Genomic DNA, 22,658 nt, shown 5'->3' with positions numbered 1-22,658 from the left:
TCTTCTTCTCTTTGATCTCCCGTTGGATTTGTAGGTGTTTGCAATCTTTAGATAAGCTATCTAGCTGATCTCCTGCTACCTGAAGTAGTCTCGGCCTGCTACTTCTCCATCATCTTGACTCCTCTCCTCAATCCCCTCTCTTTTTAATTGAAGTATAGTTGACACACAATGTTACATTAGTTTCAGATGTACAACAGAGTGATTTAACAACTCTATACATTATGCTTTGGTCACCATGGGTGTAGCTACCATCTTTCACCATATAATGCTATTTTGATACCTTTGACTTGAACTCTCTGTGCTGTACCTTTCATCCCATGACTTCCTTGTTCTATAACTGGAAGCCTGTATCTTGCAATCCCCTTCACCCATGTTACCCATCCCCCCAGGCCTCTCCCCTCTAGCAACCACCAATTTGTTCTTTTTGAATTAGTCTTATTTTCTTGGGTAAATACCTAGTAGGGGAATTACTGCACCATATGATATTTCTATTTTTAATTTGTCTAGGACCATCCATAGTGTTTTTCATAGTGGTTGCACCAATTTACATTCCCACCAACAGTGCACAAGCATTCCTTTTCCTCCACGTCCTTGACAACACTTGTTTTTTTTTTCTTTTTAATTCTAGCCATTCTGACAGGTGTGAGGTATTATCTCATTGTGGTTGCAATTTGCATTGCCCTGATGATGAGTGATGTTGAGCATCCTTTCATGTGTGTGTTGGCCACCTGTATGTCTTTTTTGGAAAATATCTCTTTAGATCCTGTGTCCCTTTTTAAATTAGATTGTTTGTTGTTTTGGTGTTGAGTTGTATAGGGTTTTTATATAGTTTGGATATCAACCCCTTGTCGGGTATATCATTTGCAGATATATTCTCCTGTTCAGTAGGTTGACTTGTTTTTGTTTTGAGAAAAACCAAATGCAAAACACAGTTTAATTTTTAATAATTTTTTATGTTCAGTTAGACACTGTGTAGTACATAATTAGCCCTTAATGCAGTGTTCAGCTATTCACTAGTTAAGTATAACACCCAGAGTTCATCACAGCATGTGCCCTCCTCAAAACCCTGTTACCCTTTGTTGATGATTTCCTTCACTGTGCAAAAGCTTTTTGTTTTGGTGTCCTCCCAATAGTTTTTTTGTTTGTTTGTTTGTTTGTTTCCCTTGCCTAAGGAGAGCTATCTAGAAAAGTGTTGCTTACTTAAAAGAGGTTACTTACTGCCTTTGTTTTCTTCTAGGAGTTTCATGGTTTCAAGTCTCACATTTAGACAACCTTCCTTTTGTTGCTATTACTTCTTCCTTATCTGTTCTGTGTTGCACTAAGAACAATAATGCAATGGAAGCGATTTTATAAAGGTTGAATGGGAAGGGGTGATGCTGAATGTTAATAAAAAGTCTGTGTATATTATCTTTGAGCCTTACAATACTCTATGTTAATACTGTCATATCTCTTTGCAGGTGTGTACCAAGAATCTGAGGTTAAACTGCTTTGTCAAACACACAGTACTTAAAAATTCCAGAGCCCCAGGAATAGAACTCAGGTTTATCTTACTTCAAAGTGAGGCTGACTTGAAGTTCCCTGAGGGCAGGCACTGGTTCTCTGTACCATGATGCCTTTGAGACATTGCTACATACAGGGCAGGGATGGAGCCAGGGAAGGCATTGAAATTTTGTTAGAAGACACTAGCTTGGACATATAGTAGAGTGCGAAAGCAACCTGCTAGGATCAGTTTGAGGAAGAGAGCTTGGTCAGAAAAGAGATAATCAAGTTCCAGATTCTGTGAAAAGAAATGATTCTGTGAAATGGAATGAGGATCTTGATTCCATGAAAAGGCATGAGATTTAATATGGGAAGCAAATAGATTATAGGAGATGGCAGAGTGCAACCTGGGGGTCAAAATCAGTCTGCACCTGTTTTTTGTTTTTTAACAAATAAAGTTTTATTGGAACAATCCCAAGCTCATTCACTTATATATTATCTACAATTGCTTTTGTGCTACAGTCTACAATGATAGATCTCAGTAGGTGCAACTGGCTTGCAGTGAGATTCAGTACTGAAGATACTCATTATCTGGCCCTTTACAGAAAAATTTTAAGGTTTAAGGATCCTTGGATTATATAATAGGAAGAATAAGATTTTCCATTAAAATATTAAATGAAGAGGTTAGGACAGTGTAAGTGTAGATAAGTTTGTAGATTTGGGGATTGTCTAATGTGATAACTTTACATTTAGTTAAGTATATACTTGTTAAATAGTTGAGAATACTATAAATGATCATTTATGAAATAAAACAAAAATACATAACAACCAATTTTCTTTCATAGCTTACTGTTATATGTGTTCAAGCAAACTATAAATTTTGGGGGGTACCATTTAAGTGTCAGTGTATTTGGTTAATAGTTTTCATTATATATATATATGTGTGTGTGTGTATGTAATATATGGATATATTACACATATATAGGGAATAATGTGTTTTGTAATTATATATACACATTGAAACATATATATATTTATAACAGATATATATATATATATATACACACACCCACACCCACACACACACATAGCAGAGCATGCTAAGCATATAACATTTCTGTGAAACATTCTGTAATAGTGAAGAAAATCAGCTTAGCTGATCTTAAAAATGAAAGTCAAGGGATAGGAATTGTAGAAGGTTCAGGGTTCAAACGTTGGGTTTGGCACATGTCTTCCTTTAGAAAATATTGATATTACTTTACTTTTTGCTCATCTTCTTCTGTCTTATAAGGGAGTCTGCACCATCACCTGGGCTGTATCACATTTCTGCCTTTTGTTGTTCCCTTCTTTAGTGTGATCTGTGTGATATCAGTCTTTGTCTTACAAGCATTATTCTAAACTCTACATTTGATTCCTGACTCACTAACATTATGGGACCCAGGTATTATTTTTTTAGTGGTTTCAAAACCATTGACTCTGAAATTGTGGAAGTGAAGAAAAGAAAAAAAAAATAGATAATTTTTCAAGGCAAAATTTATTAGCTGAACTATAAGCTGAATGGAATGGCTTTGACTATCTCTTATCAACTTTTCCTTTTAGCATTCTTTAAATGGACTCATCTTATGTCCTTGGCATAAGACAACTTGTAATACAGTTGCCATTTGAAATTGAAAGCCTTGGGGCACCTGGGTGGCTCAGTCAGTTAAGTGTCTACCTTCAGCTCAGACCATTAACCCAAAGTCCTGGGATCAAGCCCTGCCTCAGGCTCCCTGCTCATCGGGAAGCCTGCTTCTCCCTCTCCCTCTCTCACTCCTTGTGTTCCCTCTCTCGCTGTGTCTCTTTCTGTCAAACAAATAAAAGCAAAAAAAAAAAAAAAAAGGAAAATGAAATCCTTCCCAAGTGACTAAGGAGATTTGAGTTAGAATATTAGTTCAATAACATTTCTTTTTGGTGAACCTGAGCTATAACTTACCCTAATAATTTTATTATGTATTTGTTTGTTTTTATTGAGATGTAATTATAATATAACATCATATTAGTTTTAAGTGTACACCACCTGCATACAACATAATGATTCACAATATTGTAAAATGGCAACAGTAGTTTATTTAACACCTATCACTACACAGAGTTACAGATAAATTATAAATATATATATATATATATTATTTTACTTTTAAGAAGTCTTACTAAGATATTTTATGGAGATACTATTTCATAGATTCTTTATTTTTTAATTTAATTTTATTTAAATTCAATTCCTTAACATAGAGTATATTATTAGTTTCAGAGATGGAGTTCAGTGATTCATCAGTTGCGTATCACACCAGTGCTCATTACATCACGTGCCCTTCTTAGTGCCTGTCGCCCAGTTATTCCATCCCCTTCCATCTCCCTGTTTCATAGATTTTGAACTTATTTTCTTCATTTATAGAGATGTATCAAATTGTGGTAAAGATATGTGTTTGTAATCCAATCAAGTTGGTTTGAAATCACAGAAGAGCAAATGAACATTGTGAGCCTTGGCATATTCTTTAATTTTTCTGCTCCCACTTTCTCACCCTGCTATGATCTGTCCTGCTGATTTGATGTGGTAAAAAATGATATAGTGCACATTAAGTGCCTAGCAAATTGACTGACTGACACTAAGTACCCAATAAATAATAACAGCTGTTGTTATTGCTTTTATAGATGTTGTTGTTGTTGTGATTGTTATTTTAATATTGCCTTAACAGCAGACCATATTTTTTTTCTAAATCCTCATTAGGGCTTAATGTGGAACTGAATTTGAGACATAAGCAGTATTAAAAATCACCTATTTAATGGTATGATTAGATTGAATGTCATGTACAGTGTTGCATGATGGATTAATTTCTCATAAATCACTCTGTAGTCATTTTTTTATACTTTAAATAATACTCTGGTTTACATGTTATATTTCTGGGGAAACACAGTGGAAATGTCATGAGAATTTTTCCACGTACTAATCCTGGTTCCTGTGAACTATTCTCCTGTTATTTAGTAAAAGAACCACTTGGCTATCCCTCTGTAATCCTTTAGCTTTTAAATAATCTTTCACTGAAGAATAAAAAGATTATAGACTGCACCAAAAAATTCACCATCCATGCATTGAATTGACTCTATAAAAAAGTATGACACATTTAAAGGGGCTATGAGGTAAAATTTTCAAATGTTCTTGAAGTGTTTATACATTCAAGAACAATAAAACTGTTTTTATCCAGGTTAAAAATCCTTTCACACTTTAAAGTTGCATTTGGGGAAGTTGCCAAAATAGATTGGTTTCAACAGAAATATAAAACTACTGAGTAATAGATTGTGCCCTCTGGAAACGTCCCAGCTATTTTTCTAAGAGCTTTGTGGTTTGCTGGATTGCTGGTTTCACTACCTATATGTAGCCATTTGATGACTTGTTTGAATTGCCAAAATCGTGCTTCTAAAAATACACATAACTCATTCAACTGTGTTTCCTCATAAAAGGCATTTGCCGTTTCAATGAACATTGGTCCCCAGATACAGGCATTGTGGAACATTTCTTGGAAACTAGAATGTGCTTAGCATTTTATATGCATCATATCATATAATCTTTTTAACAGTCCTATGGAGGTATATTTTTATTTTCTTCGTTTGACAGACGGGGAAACTGAGATGCCTAGAGGTTAAATAACTTACCCAAGATCAGACAAATAATAAACTGGGTTTAAAAAAAAAGTTATGCAGGGAGTAGTGACAAGGCTGTTGCTCTATATTTTATTATAGCAGTTTCTGTCACTGGAAATCAGTTTCCAGACGTTTGTCCTAGACATTGCAGGATTCACATAGATTCATTTGTCTTCTCTCATTACTTCATTTTCTCCTCTCTCCTCTTCCACCTTTATGCAATAGCACCATCTTCACCATCTTAAAGGAACATAGGTGACAAAATCTGTTTAAGTCTTCACGTAAAAATGCAATCATTAAGCCTCTGAAGTCTGTGGGTAATGTTGAATAAATTTAATGTTCTTAATGTTGAAAACAACCAGAATTGTTTCATCCATCCATTGTTATGCCTCTCATCTGAATCATCATTTTCCCAATGTACTGCAAAGAAACATAAACTACTGTGATAAAGACAGAAATTAAAATAAGATTGAAGCCTGGGGTGGGGGGATAGTTCCAGTTGATGATACTGGCATCTTCCTTCATGAAATGATTGTTACCTCTTCCTTATGCACAGATGGTCTATGAAAAGCAAAGATCAAGTTTCCTCGAAAATTTTCTTTGATGCCATTGTATGTATGAACTAGCCACCAGGTTAGGTGAAATATGAAATACTTTGGAAAATAATATGTATTTTGAGGAGCTGAAACCAAAAGTGTTAGCCTCTCTACGTGTCTCTAAGTTCTCTCTTTGTTGGGGGAGGTCATTGAGAGGACATGACTGCCTGTTGACCCCTGAGCTGGACCATGGCAGTTGGAGGCCCTTTGTCTCTTCACACCCTCCCCTGACCTTGGAATGTGTATTCCACTTGCCTTCCTCACTTCTAGAGCTCCTCCAAGGATGCACCCTTGAGAAAGTGATTTAATGTTGAGCCCATCCGGACAGTATATGTGACTGAACATTGTTAAGGTCTCTATATAAACAAGACTTGTATGTAAGTTCCTTTGCTTATTAAACTTGCCATCTATAAACCTGGGGTGGCCTACATCTTTATTTGGTCTGTCCCAACCCTCCACATATAGGGATCAATTTTGGATTACACCTGGAAAGTTCTCAAGGGGCTTGGGAACCACCATTGTTAAAGGTGGATTTATAAAGAATGTGTTTTGTTCCATGGGTTCTACTGAAAATGTGCAAAGGTGAAATTCAAGTACATTTCTTCTGTCATGGGTTTTCCTATACTGAAATTCTTGAACTGTTTCCAATTTTGTTTCATGAACTACAGAAAATGATATTTTCATCTTGATCTAGAACATATATATCAACACATAGATATGTGTATCTGAAATAAAAACTCACAAAACAATATTAATCCTTAATATAAATGACATGGACTTATTTGTTTTATTTAATTTTAAATAGAATATTCCTGGTCATGACCCATTAAATATTCCTTAACATGCCCCACTAAAATGATTTCATGAATCACTGATGGATCATGACTAACAAATTTGAAAAGTAGTGCTCTAGACAAAGAAAGAATTACTCAGAGCCCAGCTGACAATTTTGACCATAATCATGTATATATGTAGAATTGAATTTATAGATGTAAATAATGATTAATTGAGTTATTTGTGTTATTTTACACAACCTATTCATGTTTGAATTTAGCTTTAATAAGGCTGTCTCTGCAAAGTTTTTGTTTTATGAACATCCTCAAACAAAACTTATAGATTCAGAATTTATGAGTACTAGATATCATGTCCTTGACTATAAAGATTTGACTTTTAAAATTGTCTCTAAAATTTCAAGCCTCTGTAAATATCAGTAAATAATGAAGTGTTTATTTTATTTTATTTCTATCGAAGTGTGGTTGGCATACAATATTATACTAGTTTCAGGTATACAACTGGTGATTTGACATTTATATAGATTATGAAATGATCACCATAATAAGTCTAGTTACCATCTGTCACCAGTGTTATATTATTGACTGTATTCCCTATACTGTACTTTACATCCCTGTGACTTATGCATTTTATAACTGAAAGTTTGTACCTCTTTGTCCTCTTCACCTATTTCACCCTCCTCCCCTCCCCACCCCTCCCCAATGACCACCACCATTTTGTTTTCTGTATTTATCAATCTGTTTCTGTTTTGTTTTTTAGATTCCACATATAAGTGAAGTCATACAGTATTTGTCTTTCTCTGTTTGACTTATTTCACTTAGCATAATACCCTCTAGGTCCACCCGTGTTGTCACAAGTGGCAAGATTTCCTTCTCTTTTATGCCCGAGTGATATTCCATTGTGTATATATGTCACATCTTCTTGATCCACTTATCTGTTGATGGGAATGTTTACTTTTCTAATCCAAATCATACACTGGGAAAATGTAGTGGTGTGTTACTTGAGCAATAGTGTTGTTTACAGTTGATCATTTCAAAGAAGATAATTTGAAATCAAGATCATTAATGATTTTTAGAACTTTTATGTAGGAGTTAGGTTGATGTTCAAGTTTCAGAAAGGTTTGATTTATTTGATGTTTACTCATAGAAGTTTTTTGGATCACTTTTTTCCTACACTAATTTTCTGGTTTTTGCAGTCCGACCAGTGACTTAAGAAGGTAATATTGGAGCAGGTTGTGTTTCATAATGGTTCTTATGTATATAAGAATCCAAAAATAATTACAGTTATCATGTACTTTATTGGGTTTTTGCACAAGGTCAGACATTCTGCTAAACACTTTATATACTCTTCTCCAATTCTTACCACAGTCTTTTTAGGAAAGTGTAATTGCTCCTGTTCTACATAGAAAGAAACTAAGGCTAATGATGGGGCTAAATAACCATCCCAGGGTAACAAGACCTCAGGCCAGAGTCAAGATTCAAACACTGACTGCCTCCCAGCCCCTGGGTTTTACACCCACATTCTACTGTGCATAGTAATAAAACACCCATCTCCTCTCACCTGTAACCCAGAGGAGTCAAAATATCCAGAATTGAATTGTACTTTTTTTTTAACCTACTCACAGGGCTGGCTGCATGATGTGCAGTACAGTGAAAAATGAAATATAGAACCCTTCGTTCAAAAAGCAGGAAGGAAAGAGCTGTTAAAATTAAAATATAAAGCTGTTTCCTTTATTCCATGGTCTCTCTTTCTTGACTTGCCCTTGTGTTTTTTATTTGCTGTTTAACTTCAAACTGAAGTTAAAATTAAAATTTTAAAGTATTAGCATGAGTTTTACTGCTCATTATTATATTGTGCAATTGCAGTTGTAAATACAAATATAAGACCATGTAACTCATGCAGAATCACCAGCACTACACAATTTGTATTTTGTAGCTTATATGTGCCTATGTATTTCATTCTTAATGTGGAAACGCTGCACAACTAACTTAGCTGTTTTTATTTCACTTCTTGATGGGTGCATATCCTACTAATATTGTCTACTTTCAGCATTCAGATGAGGGAGGATCAAAAGGACAAGGAACCATGGATTGCCCTTTCCCTTTCTTTCTCTGTCGTGAATTTTAGTCTAAATAGTTGGCTAATACAGGAAAGAAATATGAGTAAGAAAGGATATCGAAGGGCTCTTTGGTTGTTCATGTTTTCTTGGAACTGTCTTCTTTCTGCATTGGAGGCAAGTTCTGGTTCACACAGAAAGCACAAGTTCCCGGGGTTGTTAGTGCCCTCACTCATTCACTTACCTCGCACTCGCCTCTGGTGTTGTTAGATCCCCATATGTCATGTGTCTACCAGCATTCTCTGCCCATGGAACATCAGCAACACTATATGCAAATAGGGGTGAACACACATATTGTACTTACTTCCTCTGCACACGTGCACACTTTGTCACCTTATTGAACTTCACTTATATTACCCACTTTCAGAGATAAACTTATTAAGGATTTTAAGGTGGCAATGTCAAGAAGCAGATAAAACAAGCAAGGTGTCCTTCTGAGCCTTGGGTCACCACACAGCTTCTCAGATTGCATAACCATGAAGCTGGTCCTGTTATATACATGTCCCACACTACCTTTTTGTGACTTTTCTCCTCTTAATGCTGACTTCGTTATTTATTACTAATAGTACTTAGGGGTGGAGAGAAGAGATACATCATGGAATCTGTTCAGATTCCTAAGACCTTCAGAAATTTGCCTTGACCTTGAGGTGGGCCCATGGGGATAGCTCTCTCAGGGTACTTATGTTCTGTGCAAGATAGTAGAGTTGGGCTGATTTTGACTTAGGATGACATATTTCTGCCAGTTCTCTACAAACAAATGAAGAGTACATCACTTGATGAAAATATTACACCACATGCTGCCATATGTCTTTTCATCTTATTAAGTCCTTACTTAATAGTAGAAGAAATTTATAATAATAAAGCTTTCAAGTTGGAGCATTTATCAGAAGAGCACAGTTAGGTTGGTGCTGGCAGCTCAGTGGGATAAGGCCCAGTGTTGGGAGGAACTAGAAATTCAAAGCAGACATGTCAGAGGAAAGCCATCTAAAGGATGGATCTTTTCCTAGGCACAATCATGCAGTCTTCCAAGTAGCTTCTGGTTCTTCTACCCTGTATTTTGTTTCCTTTGCAGAACCCTGTTTGTTAGGGTCCAGTGTTTGCTTGTTCTCTTTGGGGGTGTACAGAAGATTCCTCTCTGAATATTTCTCCAATATCTTTGCTCTGCTTAACTGTATCATCAGTTTGTCTCTGTCCCTTACTTCAGCAGAAAACCCTCTCGAGTGCAGTCTTCCTTAGGATTTTTGAAGCCCAGCCCCCTACCACGAGTGTATTTAAACTAAAGAAAAATTCATGCATATTTTATTACTTGCTAAAATTCTGACCATTGACAATTGCCCTAATATTAAAGCAGCAGACACAGAGGTTGTCCTAAGAGTTCTCTCCTGTCACTTGGTAGTACTGCTTCCATAGTTTGGGAATCCCTTCTGACATATAGCCAGGCTTAGAGGTCAGTATTCCATCCTGGAAACTACCCTACCCTCTCCAGGTGATTCTTCCAAAGTCTCCATTACTTGGCTTGAGGGGAGAAGGTACAGACGTGCATAGTGCTCTAGCTAATCCACAGGAATCTTTTCTCATTAGTTTTCTCCATCAGTCTCCCTGCTTCTTCTACACCTTTGAGCTAGGTAGTGGACTGAGGATGGTGGGAATGGAAAACTGGTCCCCTATTAGCAGTGCCTTCAGAGGTAGCCTGGATCTTCTTTTTAGAATCATGGCCACTTTGTCTCTGTTGTTCTCAGCTTCATGGTTTCTAATGAAACGTGGAAGCAAATACTTCATATTTTACTTCTCCTAAGATGGTGTCTTGCTACTGAAACCATGGTCTTCTGGAAATAGAAGCTTAATTTATAGAAGTCATCATACTATTAGAAATTTCAGATGTGTGAATGAGGCATTTCTCTTTAAATTTTACCTTCTTTTCCCACTAATTTTCATACTGATTACTTTTCTGCTCTTTAGATCTTCAGAAATATTTCATTCCCATCTCTTGGGAAGACATGTTTCCTTTAATACCATCGCAAAAATCTGTAATAATACCATAATGCCAATAATACGTATATGTAAGGGAATGAAAATATGAAGTGAGGAGAGTTACATATGGATGAAAATTAGTAGTGTTTAAAATATAACATGAAGAGATGATGTATTAATTCATTCCTTATAATAATCCAGAAAAGCTTTAATAAAATATTAATTTGAAGTAGACTTCAACTGCCATTTAAGAATTGGAGTGTATATTTGTGAGATGTTAAAATGCAAACTGACTCTTGTATGTGCCTGCTGTTCATGTCTCTGATAATGCAAGTGGACATTTCTAGCATTTTAAATATTTCATTTGCTTGATTGTATGATGTATTAGAACAGTCTGCAGAGATACTAATTGTGTAACACCCAATTTGTTTTATTGTTCAGCATTTGGAAGCTCCTGAAGACAAGTCATTTGGCCGTTCATTAATGGAGACTGAAGTAAACCTGGACAGTTACCAAATAGCTTTAGAAGAAGTACTCTCATGGCTTCTTTCAGCTGAGGACACATTGCAAGCCCAAGGAGAGATTTCTAATGATGTAGAAGAAGTGAAAGAACAGTTTCATACTCATGAGGTAAAGCAAAACATTGATTGATGAAACAAAGCTCATGACTTGTCATAATGGCAAGTCTCTCTTGTTATCTCAATTACTCTATAAATCCTTGTGTTTTGGTAATTCAGTTTTTATTTTGAGATGAAAACTGATAAATATTTATGGGCATGGGATTCCATCAGCCAGCATTTGAAGTTCTGCCTTGAAGAATGACACTTGAAGTTGCTGAGATTTGATTTTTGCCAGTGACTTATGCCAGGTATATGAGAGCCTAGCTCACTTTTCTTGGGTCAAGGCAGTGCTAAGATATAACTTACATTCCAGAGTGTCCGTGTGGTATCAGGCCGTACTACGCATAGTGGGAGACTTTTCCTGAAATGACAAACTCATTTGCTTTCCGCCCCTTTCCTATCCTGTTTTCTGCTACTTTGGCTCTTTTGTGGGTCTCCCCAGGAGATTTGACTTAGTAAGGCACTTGCACACAAATCCCTATATCAGGATCTGCTTCTCTGCAGAAGTTGACCTAAGCTAATAATTGCCCTTAATTCATATTAAAAACAGTATGGGGAGCACCTGGGTGGCTGAGTCAGCTAAGCGGCTGCCTTCAGCTCAAGTCATGATCCCAGGGTCCTGGGATTGAGTCCCACATCAGGCTCCTTGTTCAGCGGGCAGCCTGCTTCTCCTTCTCCCTCTGCCTGCCACTCTGCCTACTTGTTCTCTCTCTCTCTCTCTCTGTCAGATAAATAAAATCTTTAAAAAAACAGTATTGGGTTTTGTTAAATTAAAAAAATGAAAGCCTTTTACTGGGAATATAATTTAAATGGGCTACAAACTTAAAATTGCAAAAAAAAATAACATTCAAAACTGTAAGGATTGATCTAAAGTATCAACTTCTGTCTCCTCTTTCCCTGTCAGGGGTTCATGATGGATTTAACATCCCATCAGGGACGGGTTGGTAATGTTCTACAACTGGGAAGTCAACTGATTGGAACAGGGAAATTATCAGAAGATGAAGAAAGCGAAGTACAAGAACAAATGAATCTCCTAAATTCAAGATGGGAATGCCTCAGGATAGCTAGCATGGAAAAACAAAGCAAGTAAGTCTGTGTTTTTAATTCCTAAAAATAGCAAGTTTTCGAATCTTACTATTATTTAGATGCAGTTTCTTGTTTCAGTTGGGATTCTCAGTTGGCTTCCCAGGCATATAGCTCTTTTTTTAGGGATGTTTTGGTTGGATTTTTGTGTCCATTTCATTTTCTTTTTCACTTTTGTAATTAATGTGGAAATGTTGGGTAGAACGATCATTATCTACAGAACTCTGCTTTAAAACTTGCCAAAACTGGTGTCATAGATAACATTTTCTCAGTTTTCTCCAAAAATTAAAATGTGACTCTGGAAGGCATGGAAGTATAAACGGGAAGCCATGCACATAAAATCACCTATTAGGTACAGTTGATAGGAAACTTCTCTTCTGAAGGAAAAGCTCTCAAAATATTAAATAGTTTCTCATGTGTTTAAGGAAATCCTCTTGAAAAAAACTGTTTCTCATCCGTGTTCAGAAATCCTTATGCAACTACTGTATGGTTGTGAATTATCTTAAGAATATATATTGGCTTTATCAAAAAAGAATTTTTGAGACATTTCTGGAAATGGTGTGTTTCTTCTGAAGGTAACAAGTAGATCTCATCATTCTGGATGTGTTGCTTTGATTTATATTGTTAGGTGTGTGTATTCATGTAAAGCCTATTGAGACAAGATAGATTTATTTTTAAATGAAAAGAAATGAAGTGCCAACCATGGATTTGAATACATTAAGCTAAAGGAATTGTCCAAGTGCCTTAAGTTTACTTAGCTATTATTTATGAAGATTAAAAGCTTTAAAATAGGACCAAAGAAACTCATTAGATATGCTGGGAAGATTGCTATTTCAGTACTAAATTATAATGTGACAATACAATGGGGAAAACACATTTTTAAACTCATGTCTTTTGAAAGAAAAAATAAAGCCTATATAGGATAGAATTTTCACAAATATTGGTATTCCGAATCAGGAGATACTAGTCTATACATCCTGACATTTTCCCTGCTGTGATCATTTTTATGATGGCAGCAAACCCTGGAAGTGAGAGTTAGACCAGCTGTATTAGAATGCGCAAATCAGCCCTGTACCCATGCCCAAGGGTCAACTGATTCATTACACCCACTTATCATCATAAATTATAAGATGTAGAACCTCCTACCTGTGGTCACATCCCAAATTTCTTCAGGTTACAGCTTCTATTTTTACTAAGCTGTGCAACTTAAACAAAGCAACTTCAGACAAAATTTGCTTTTCTTTAAAATCCCATAGGGAAACCACTGTCATCTCCTTCCTACCTTCTCTTTTTCCATTCTCTTCTGCAGGCTAATTACAGCTGTTGTTCCTCAATCCCTGTTTTTAAATAAGACTGACAATATGGCATCAATTGTCCGTACCAATCAGTTAATGAATTGCAGTTTGAGACTGAGTTACAATGAAAAGTGAATTCAACCTAAAATTAAAATCGCCAGTTTTTAATGTTTTAAAAAACAGTTTAATAAAAAATAAAAAACCCATCTTGAAGGGATATCTACCATTAGATGATAGATGACAGCATAGATACACATACATGGACAATAGGACACACAACCATATTTATACACATGCACATGCACACACACATGTGTGTATATATATATATATATATATATATATATATATACGCACATGCATATATGTGTGTACGTGTGTGTATGCATGTAATTTCCTCACCCCCTTCCTGCTGGAGGATGGAAAAGCTAAAATGGCGACATCAGTCCTTAGTTAAGCTTGACATCCAAAACAAGTTTGTCTTGAGGGAAGATATGGGCACTTTGGTTTTAAACAGTTTGTTTTGTGTTTAAGCTTTTGGAATGATTATTAGGAAGGTAAGGGCATCCTCTTAGTCGGCATAGTTTTTGCTAAAACACAAATTTGAAAATGAGAAACTAATAGGGAGTCACTTGTTACACGTAGTCTTTTCTGGACAATTTGTTGAAATAACCATACACAAAGTATTGTTTCCCAAAGCAAATTCAGAAATCTTTTGTGAGTTTGTAAAAGTAACTCTCTTCCATACCACTTTCACTAACTTTGTGTGTCTTCATGCATAAAACCTATTAAATTCTAAATGAGATAAGCCATTACGCAAACTATGCTGGACCTGACTCTTAATAGATTTTTTTGGAGGAACCAAAGAGATAATTATGACAATAGAATGTTGTCAGTATTTAAAAAAATAATAATCATTTCATGCTTTTACAAATTATTACCTGTTCACTTTCTATTATCACGACCATATTGATGACTAGCTTCATATGGAACATCACCTGCTGTTTCCAAAGCTATGTAGGAAGGCATGGTAAATTGCTAGTAAACAAAAATGGATAGGTCTACATTTTTTCATCTCCTTTGTAAAGACAGAGTGTGGCTAGACCCCATCGGAAGCCATCATCTCTGCCTAAGCCTAGCTTTAGTGATGAGTGGAATGATAATTAAGGTTTAGGCATATGAGATATAACTGAAGCCATGCTACAATTTATTTATTTTTTTAATCAGAGGGAGAGTGAGCACAAGCAGAAGGAGTGACAGGCAGAGGGACAAGCAGGCTCCCCACTGAGCAAGGAGCCCCATGCGGGACTCAATCCAGGACCTTAGGATCATGACCTGAGCCAAAGGCAGCTGCTTAACCGGCAAAGCCACTCAGGCATCCTTCCGTGCTAGAATTCTTAAGTTGCAATCTCATAGCAAATGTAAATAAAAAACTAGTTGAGAATACAGATAAGCTTATAGCTAAAATCTGTGACTATTTACATTTGACAATTATATATATTACCTACCAACATATCTGCCAGCAATAATAAAATCATATTTGATATATATGCATTGATATATATATACACACATCAATGCATATATGTATATATATATTAAATTAATATATATATATTAAGTAGGTATATTTATATATATGCAAAACTCTACACACACACATATACACAAATATGTGCAAGTATTAATAAACATTAATGGAGTGCTTCAAGATATCAGAAACATTTCCAGGCACTAGGGATATAGTATTTAGTCATAAGAGATTAAGTTGCAGATCTCCTGGAGCTATGGGGAGGCTGTCACAAAAAAGAACACAAGGGGAAGAAAGGAAGGAGAAGCATCTCTGTGTCACAGTACCTTTTAATTTCTTTAGAAAACTTATTCCTATCTGATACTAGCCTTTGTGATCCAAGAATATTATTTCCAGGGTGTTGCCATTTAACTTGAATTTGAATGACAAGAAAGAATGACCATTTGTAGATGAGAAGAGTAACATTTTGGGCAGAGGGAACAGACAATGCTAAGGCCCTAAAAGAGAAACAACTAGCTTGTTAGAGGAGGTGAAAGGTCAAGGTGAATGGGGAGTTGCATGTGGGAAGGTTACATGGCCAAGGTATAAAATGGGATTAAAAGAAGGATAAAGGTCATCTCTTATATGGCAGTGTCAGTCAGGGTAAGAGATAATGGCTTTGAGTTCTAGCATAAACGCAAGAAAAAGCCACCAGAAGTTTTTTTTTTTTTTTTTTAAGAGATAGATTATTTATTTATTTATTTATTTGAGTGAGCACAAGTGGGAGTGGCAGAGGGAGAGGGAGAAAGACTCCCAAGCAGGCTCTGTACTGAGTTCAGAGCCCAACATGGGGCTCAGTCCCACCACCATGAGATCATGACCTGAGCTGAAACAAAGAGTTGGGCACTTAAACAACTGTGCCACCCAGGTGCCCTCCCATCAGAATGTTTTAAGTAGGGGGGAGACAGGTAAAAGAAATATCAATAATGACACTAGAAGAAGAGAAGGCAGTTATAAGGTCAGTGCAGTGACCCAGATAAGAGGTGCCAGGTCTTTAATATTGGAGTATATTCTGTTTTCTTAGCCCAAGAGTTAATTTATAGACTATTCCTGTTCTATTTATTTTAGTTCCTTTTTTTGCCATTTTAACAATCAGGATCCTTTTGCCTTATAAATAGATATCCTTGCCTCATGCACATAGATGTTAGCTATACACAGTTTGCATCTGGGAAATACTATTTATCCCACAAACCACTAACAATTATCAAACAAAACAAGAAATTTAAACAAATCTATAGTGAGCTAACAAAATACTCCTATTTATACTTTACTTTGTCTCATAGATATGGTCTTACTTTCTTAAACATCTATTTATGTGAACTGGTAGCATACTTCCCCTCTGTGATTCTTAGTTACTGAATGATGCAACAGCAGCACTTCTGCTGTGTACCTGGCACACCTCAAAGAGATACTGGCTGAGATAGGGTATGAAAAAGTAGATTGTGAATGCAAAAGAATTATAAAATGCAAAGAACAATCACCATTGTAAATAAGATGGCTAGCCACTTGCTATTTAATTGTACCATTGTGGTTATACTTTGCCTAATATGTATTTTTCACTCTTTATCTCCATCTTGTTCTAATTCCTCATTCATTTTTTTCCCGAAAGGATATGATTGAGGGTGTTTTCCCTGGGTGTAAGGGAACATGTTCGGGGTGATTGAAATTAGATTTGAAGTTGAAATTTTACAATTGAAACACTTAGAAATATGCTTTATAAAGAAATGTCAGTATGAATGGATAAAGATGTAATACACACACACACACACACACACACACACACACACACACACACACACAGGAATATCACTCAGCCAGCAAAAGAATGAAATCTTGCCATTTGTAGTTATGTGGATGAAGCTAGAGTGTATACTGTTAAGTGAAATAAGTCTATCAGAGAAAGACAAATATTGTATGATCTCACTCATATGTGGAATTTAAGAAATAAAACATATGAACATATGGGAAGGAGTGGAGAGGGAGAAAAGGAAATAAATCGTAAGAGACTCAATGACAGAGAACAAGTTGAGGGTTGATGGAGGGAGGTAGTGGAGGATGGGCTAGATGGGTGATGGGTATTAAGGAGGGCACTTCTTGTGATGAGCACTGGGTGTTGTATGTCAGTGATGAATCACTGAATTCTACTACTATAAACTAGCTAAAAATTTTAAAAAGTCAGTAAAAAAAAAAACCTAACATACAGACGCTTCTCTCTCATTTCTTCCTCTTTTTACTCCATTTCCATTTGATTCTTTTCTAATTTTTTTCAACTACAATTCTGATACCTTCATAGATACGAATTGATGACAAAGCTAATATGGTAAAGAAGTTTGTAAAGATATCTCTAGCCACACACTACTTTGACACCAACATGCTGCTATTGATCCATTAAAAATCTATACAACTAATGAATCGTTTAACACTACACCAAAAACTAATGATGTACTATATGTTGGCTAATTGAACATAATAATAAAAAAATCTTTAACAATGTTTATGAAATTGGAATGAAAGAACTAAGTGCCACTGATTGCATAATTAAAATAATGAAAACAGGACACTGTCTCTTGACCTGCTCAAGTTGGAAACCTTAAGGAGAGGAGGTGAAATAATTGTTGTTTTGATGCATTTTATGCTGCAGAATACCCTTTGGGTGGTGGGAGGTGAGGGAGCGAGAAGAAAAAGACAAAACTTCCTACTGTGGAAGTGCAAGAAGGCAACTGGCACAGGGACAACAGAAAATCTTCTTCTCTATGAATAAACTCATTAATTTGATTGAAAAATGCAACCTGCAGAGAGAAAAAGAGATTTACTGACGTTTCTACAAGGACTCATGAAGATAAGCACAGCAAGTTCCATCAACTTCTCTGATAATTGTGGTTAGGACATGCAGGGGGAAAGTAAAGTCTTTGTGGTGATGGGGGAAGAAAATGAAAGCGAGTCAGAAAGGAGGCCATGTGAATTTCTGTTCTGGTTTCCATCAGCAGGAGGAGAGATATGAATAGTATCTGGGTAACAATACCAGCCATAACATGGCAAATCATTGTGAATCACCATCCACACTTTGGCGAGAAAAATATGTCTAAAAAATCTGGTTCATCTTTTTTTCCCACATGTCTGTTCCAGTCTTGAAATGAGATGACATACATGAGTGATGAATAAAGCAAAGGAGATGCTGAATAAATGGTGGGTGGGTTTTCTTCCAAGTGAAGGAGCTAACGTATTGCATATATGAATATATAAATGAATGAATGAACAATTGAATTAATTTCTTCAGGTACTTCCAGTCCAACAAATGAATTTTTTACAAAGACAGTTTTAACAACGTATAATCTCAAATCCCTACATGTGATTTTATATCACTGTTTTGTTAATTCATTTTTAAATTCTTCTAGTACTGTTAAAATGAGAATTTCTTAGAGATCCAGGTGGTTCAAGGAACAATAGGACCAACATTACCTGAGAGCTTATTAAAAATGCAGAATCTCTATCCTCCCTCTGATCTACAGAATCAGAATCTGCAATTTAGCCAGATTGCAAGTGATTCCTAAGCCCATTACAGTTTGAGCAGCACTGATCTATTTGAAACAATTGCAAAATAGTATAAACCCATACTCCTTCTTTGTAGACCACTGCTTTTAATATTTCTTGTTCCAGTTTTCCTATTAACTGAGGGGCCAAACATTTTAACTACTTTCTTAGAAGCTCCAAAAATGGTACTGGGTGATAGCTCATTTAATCCTAAAATGTTGATATTATCTCATAGGGGTGACTAATGGAATTGCAAGATTCTTGTGAAAGAATGTACAATGGAGGAGACAATGTGAGAGTACTGACAATTAATTTCTGGCCTAATAAGCAGTGATCATTAACATATAGTAATTCGGTCACATTCAAATGAATATAACTGGCTGTCACAATTCTTTCTGTAAATAATGTGCAATTAAAATGTGGAGAGTCCTTGTTCAAATAATAAAAAGTATATGACTTTTACAGTTTAAATTACAAATAGGAAAGCCCAATTTCTAGCATTGATAGAAATAAGAGTAGAGAGTAGGATTTTTTGGAGTGATGTTTTTTCACAAAGATAAACAATGGTAATTAGAAAATAAGTTTAATCATTCATTCATCTCTCTCACCAACAATTCTTATCTACTATATCCCTAGCATGTTCTGGATACTGGGGAAGTATCAGTGAACAAAGCAGACTCTCTTCATTATTAGTGGGAGGACATGGTTACAAAACATTTATAGCATATCAGATGGTGATAAATGATAAAGGGAACAGAGGCAGGGGGTAGATTTGGAGAGGAAACGGTGTGTGTGTGTGTGTGTGTGTGTGTGATGGTATGGAGGTAGTCAGTTAGGGAAGGCCTCTCTGGTGAGGTAATGTTTAAGGAAAGCCCTGAATGAAGGGAGGGAATAAGCCATGCAGGTATCTGGGACAAAGGCAAACAAATGGAAAAGTCTGGAGGCAGGGGCATGCTGAGCATGTTTCAGAAACTGTGCGGGAGTTGACAAAGAGAAGAATGATGTCATTGTGATTTAGGACAAAAAAATGGTTCAAATTAATAAGACTTTTTCAATAGGAACGGATTTTATGGAAATTGGCATTTTTATCATCTTAATTCTGATTTTTCTGATTGGGAAAGTGTTCATGTTTTTGTATTATATCTCACGTTTGATGGATAATTAAATGATACCAATTATTCATTCAAGAAATATTTATCATGTGTCTAGTATATGCTAGGCTCTATGCCAGATGTTAGTGACATAATTTTTGCATTTGAGAGTAGGCTTCCCTTGCCATATAAATAAATGTGATCTCTGAGTGTCAACATTCCCCATTCCTACTCAGGATAATTTAAACTATCTTCCAATCATTGTATTTAATAGTTTAATATTTAATATTAAATATATATTTAATATTTAGTTAGTTTCTTTTTTCTTTTTTTTTAAGATTTTATTTATTTATTTGATAGACAGAGATCACAAGTAGGCAGAGCATCAGGCAGAGAGAGAGGAGGAAGCAGGCTCCCTGCTGAGCAGAGAGCCCGATGTGGGGCTCGATCCCAGGACCCTGGGATCATGACCTGAGTTGAAGGCAGAGGCTTTAACCCACTGAGCCACGCAGGCGCCCCTTCCCTTCTATTTTTATGTCCTGATAATCACTGATAAAAATGAAATTAGGAGTAGATGTAAAAGTCATCTCTAAAAAAATCACATTTATATAGTCAGTATGTCATGATGGTGAAGTAGACCCCAGGGCCAAACTAACTGATTCCCACTTTCCCACCATCCCTCACTTACCCCTTCACCCACATGTAGCTTTGTGTCCCCATTTGTAAACTGTGGCTAAGATGAGTTCCTGCTTCATTGGGATTAATTATAGCAATAGTTCTATTGTCTGGCACATGATAAATATAATTTGTTATTCATACATACAATTTAAATGTCCCAAATTGTGTAAGGTTGGAACTACTATTTTAGTAGGTAATTTACCACATATATAGTATTTTTCATTAATAAATAATTCAGGGAAGATATTTTTATGTGTCCTAGACCTGTCTCCATGTCATCCTCTTGCCTCTGGTTCATGTTAATCCTGATAGTCATGCTGCCTGGGCTCAGCTACCCAAACATTTGCTACTTGCGAACACCCAAGGGCTGAAGTAAAAGTTATACCTGAGTCCTGAAAACCAACACAATCATTTTCACCCCTGGGTGTTCATTGGGATCACCTGGCTGGACATAAATTCCACTAATTCACATTTCTGTGATAGTTTTAATAAAAACCTGATGTGTAGACATCACCTTCATTGATCACTTTTGTAATAGATTAAATCAAACAAGAACCCATACAAGGGGGTTAAAATAACTACATATTTAAGTATTTATCAGCATTCCCAGAACATCTAGTTGTACATAAACAATTCTTAAGCCAACATCAAAACTATGTAATCTAGTCACTACACCCATTTGGCTGAGATTTTCAGGCTAAGTGTTGGAATAAGTAAATAAATTAATTTTGTTTTTTATCAGTGTGATTTTAGTTACTAAATGACCTGCATTTGAAAGTAAAAAGTGCGTTCAAAATTAGTTTCTCTAGTTTATACTGGCAGCCCTCCCTTAAATCAAATATATAGGTTTTATTGACAACTTAAATCATGTGATTGTATTTTGCATGTATAACATGCTAATTGAACATCACTGGGGATTCTTTTGTAATCTATAAATTCACATTAATATTTCACCTCTTTTCATTTGTTGTGTTTCTTATTTGAGAATTACATATAAGCAAGTAATTATGAAGTCTAGGAAATGAGGCCTGAGAACCAATCTTAATAATTTTTCATCGTAAGTCCCTAGCATTTGTGAAGTCTGTACTTTTACACATTTATTAGTATAGCATCTAGCATATGATTATTTTTTTAAAGGTTTTATTTATTTATTTGACAGTCAGAAATCACAAGTAAACAGAGAGGCAGGCAGAGAGAGAGAGAGAGAGGAGGAAGCAGGCTCCCCGCCGAGCAGAGAGCCGGATGCGGGACTCCATCCCAGGACCCTGAGATCATGACCTGAGCCAAAGGCAGAGGCTTTAACACACTGAGCCACCCAGGCGCCCCCATATGATTATGTTTTTATAAGTATTTTTATACATCTTATAATGTATTTCCATAAAGCCCAAGAAACACAATTTAGGCTATCAAATACAGGCTGAAATTAATGAAAACATGTACCATTTTGACATTTATAAATTTGTGTAGAAAACCAGAATTTCAGAAAATGCTATTCATATATATTGCTGAATTCCTGAACTTGGGATATCTCTCCTTATAAATATTGTGTGACATAATAAAATGTTATGAATAAAGACTGCCAAGTAAGGAATCCTTCTTCTTGTCAATCTCATTTTCTGTTGGTTTAGACCAATGCTGTCCAATATTGCAGTCACTAGCTGCATGTAGTTATTTAGTTGTAAATTTAAGTTATTATAATTACGTATGGGTAAAAATCCAGTTTCTCATTTACACTAGCCGTATTCCAAGTGCACAGTAGCCACACATGGCTAGTGGCTATCGTATTGGATAATGCAGATATACAATATTTACATCATTGTAAAGATCTATTGGGCAGTGCTAGTTAGAGGACCTCTGTAAAGCAGACTCTGTGTTTGCAATGATTTCCTTCATGTTCATAGAGACATGTTCCCACAGCAGGGTATGAGGTGAGAGGTAGATCATCAGTAAAATTATTGGAATTATTTGGAAAATGGTATTCCCTCAGATGCTTTTTACTGAAGCTAACAACCCAAATCCAAGTAGCTTATACCATCGCTTCTTAAAGCATGTTCCATGGACCGGCAGCATTGGCACGCCCTGGGCATTTGTTAGGCCCCTCCCCAGACAGATTATAGGACATATTCTCCACATGATTTATATGCATATTAGAGTTTGG

The 22,658-nt window shown here is 35.9% G+C and overlaps 1 protein-coding gene across 1 annotated transcript in view; it reads left to right on the top strand.

The window, feature by feature from the left end:
- LOC111150534 (dystrophin) overlaps positions 1–22,658 on the top strand; it is a 2,087,545-nt gene that overhangs the window by 567,663 nt on the left and 1,497,224 nt on the right. The window contains exons 10-11 of the mRNA XM_022508030.1: positions 11,074–11,262; positions 12,157–12,338. Of these exons, the coding sequence (XP_022363738.1) occupies positions 11,074–11,262; positions 12,157–12,338 (371 nt within the window). The remainder of the gene's footprint in view (positions 1–11,073; positions 11,263–12,156; positions 12,339–22,658) is intronic.

This window comes from Enhydra lutris, unplaced genomic scaffold, assembly GCF_002288905.1.
Source record: "Enhydra lutris kenyoni isolate GAN:26980312 unplaced genomic scaffold, ASM228890v2 scaffoldscaffold23, whole genome shotgun sequence".
Taxonomy (NCBI): domain Eukaryota; kingdom Metazoa; phylum Chordata; class Mammalia; order Carnivora; family Mustelidae; genus Enhydra; species Enhydra lutris.
This window is presented reverse-complemented; position numbering and strand designations above follow the sequence as displayed.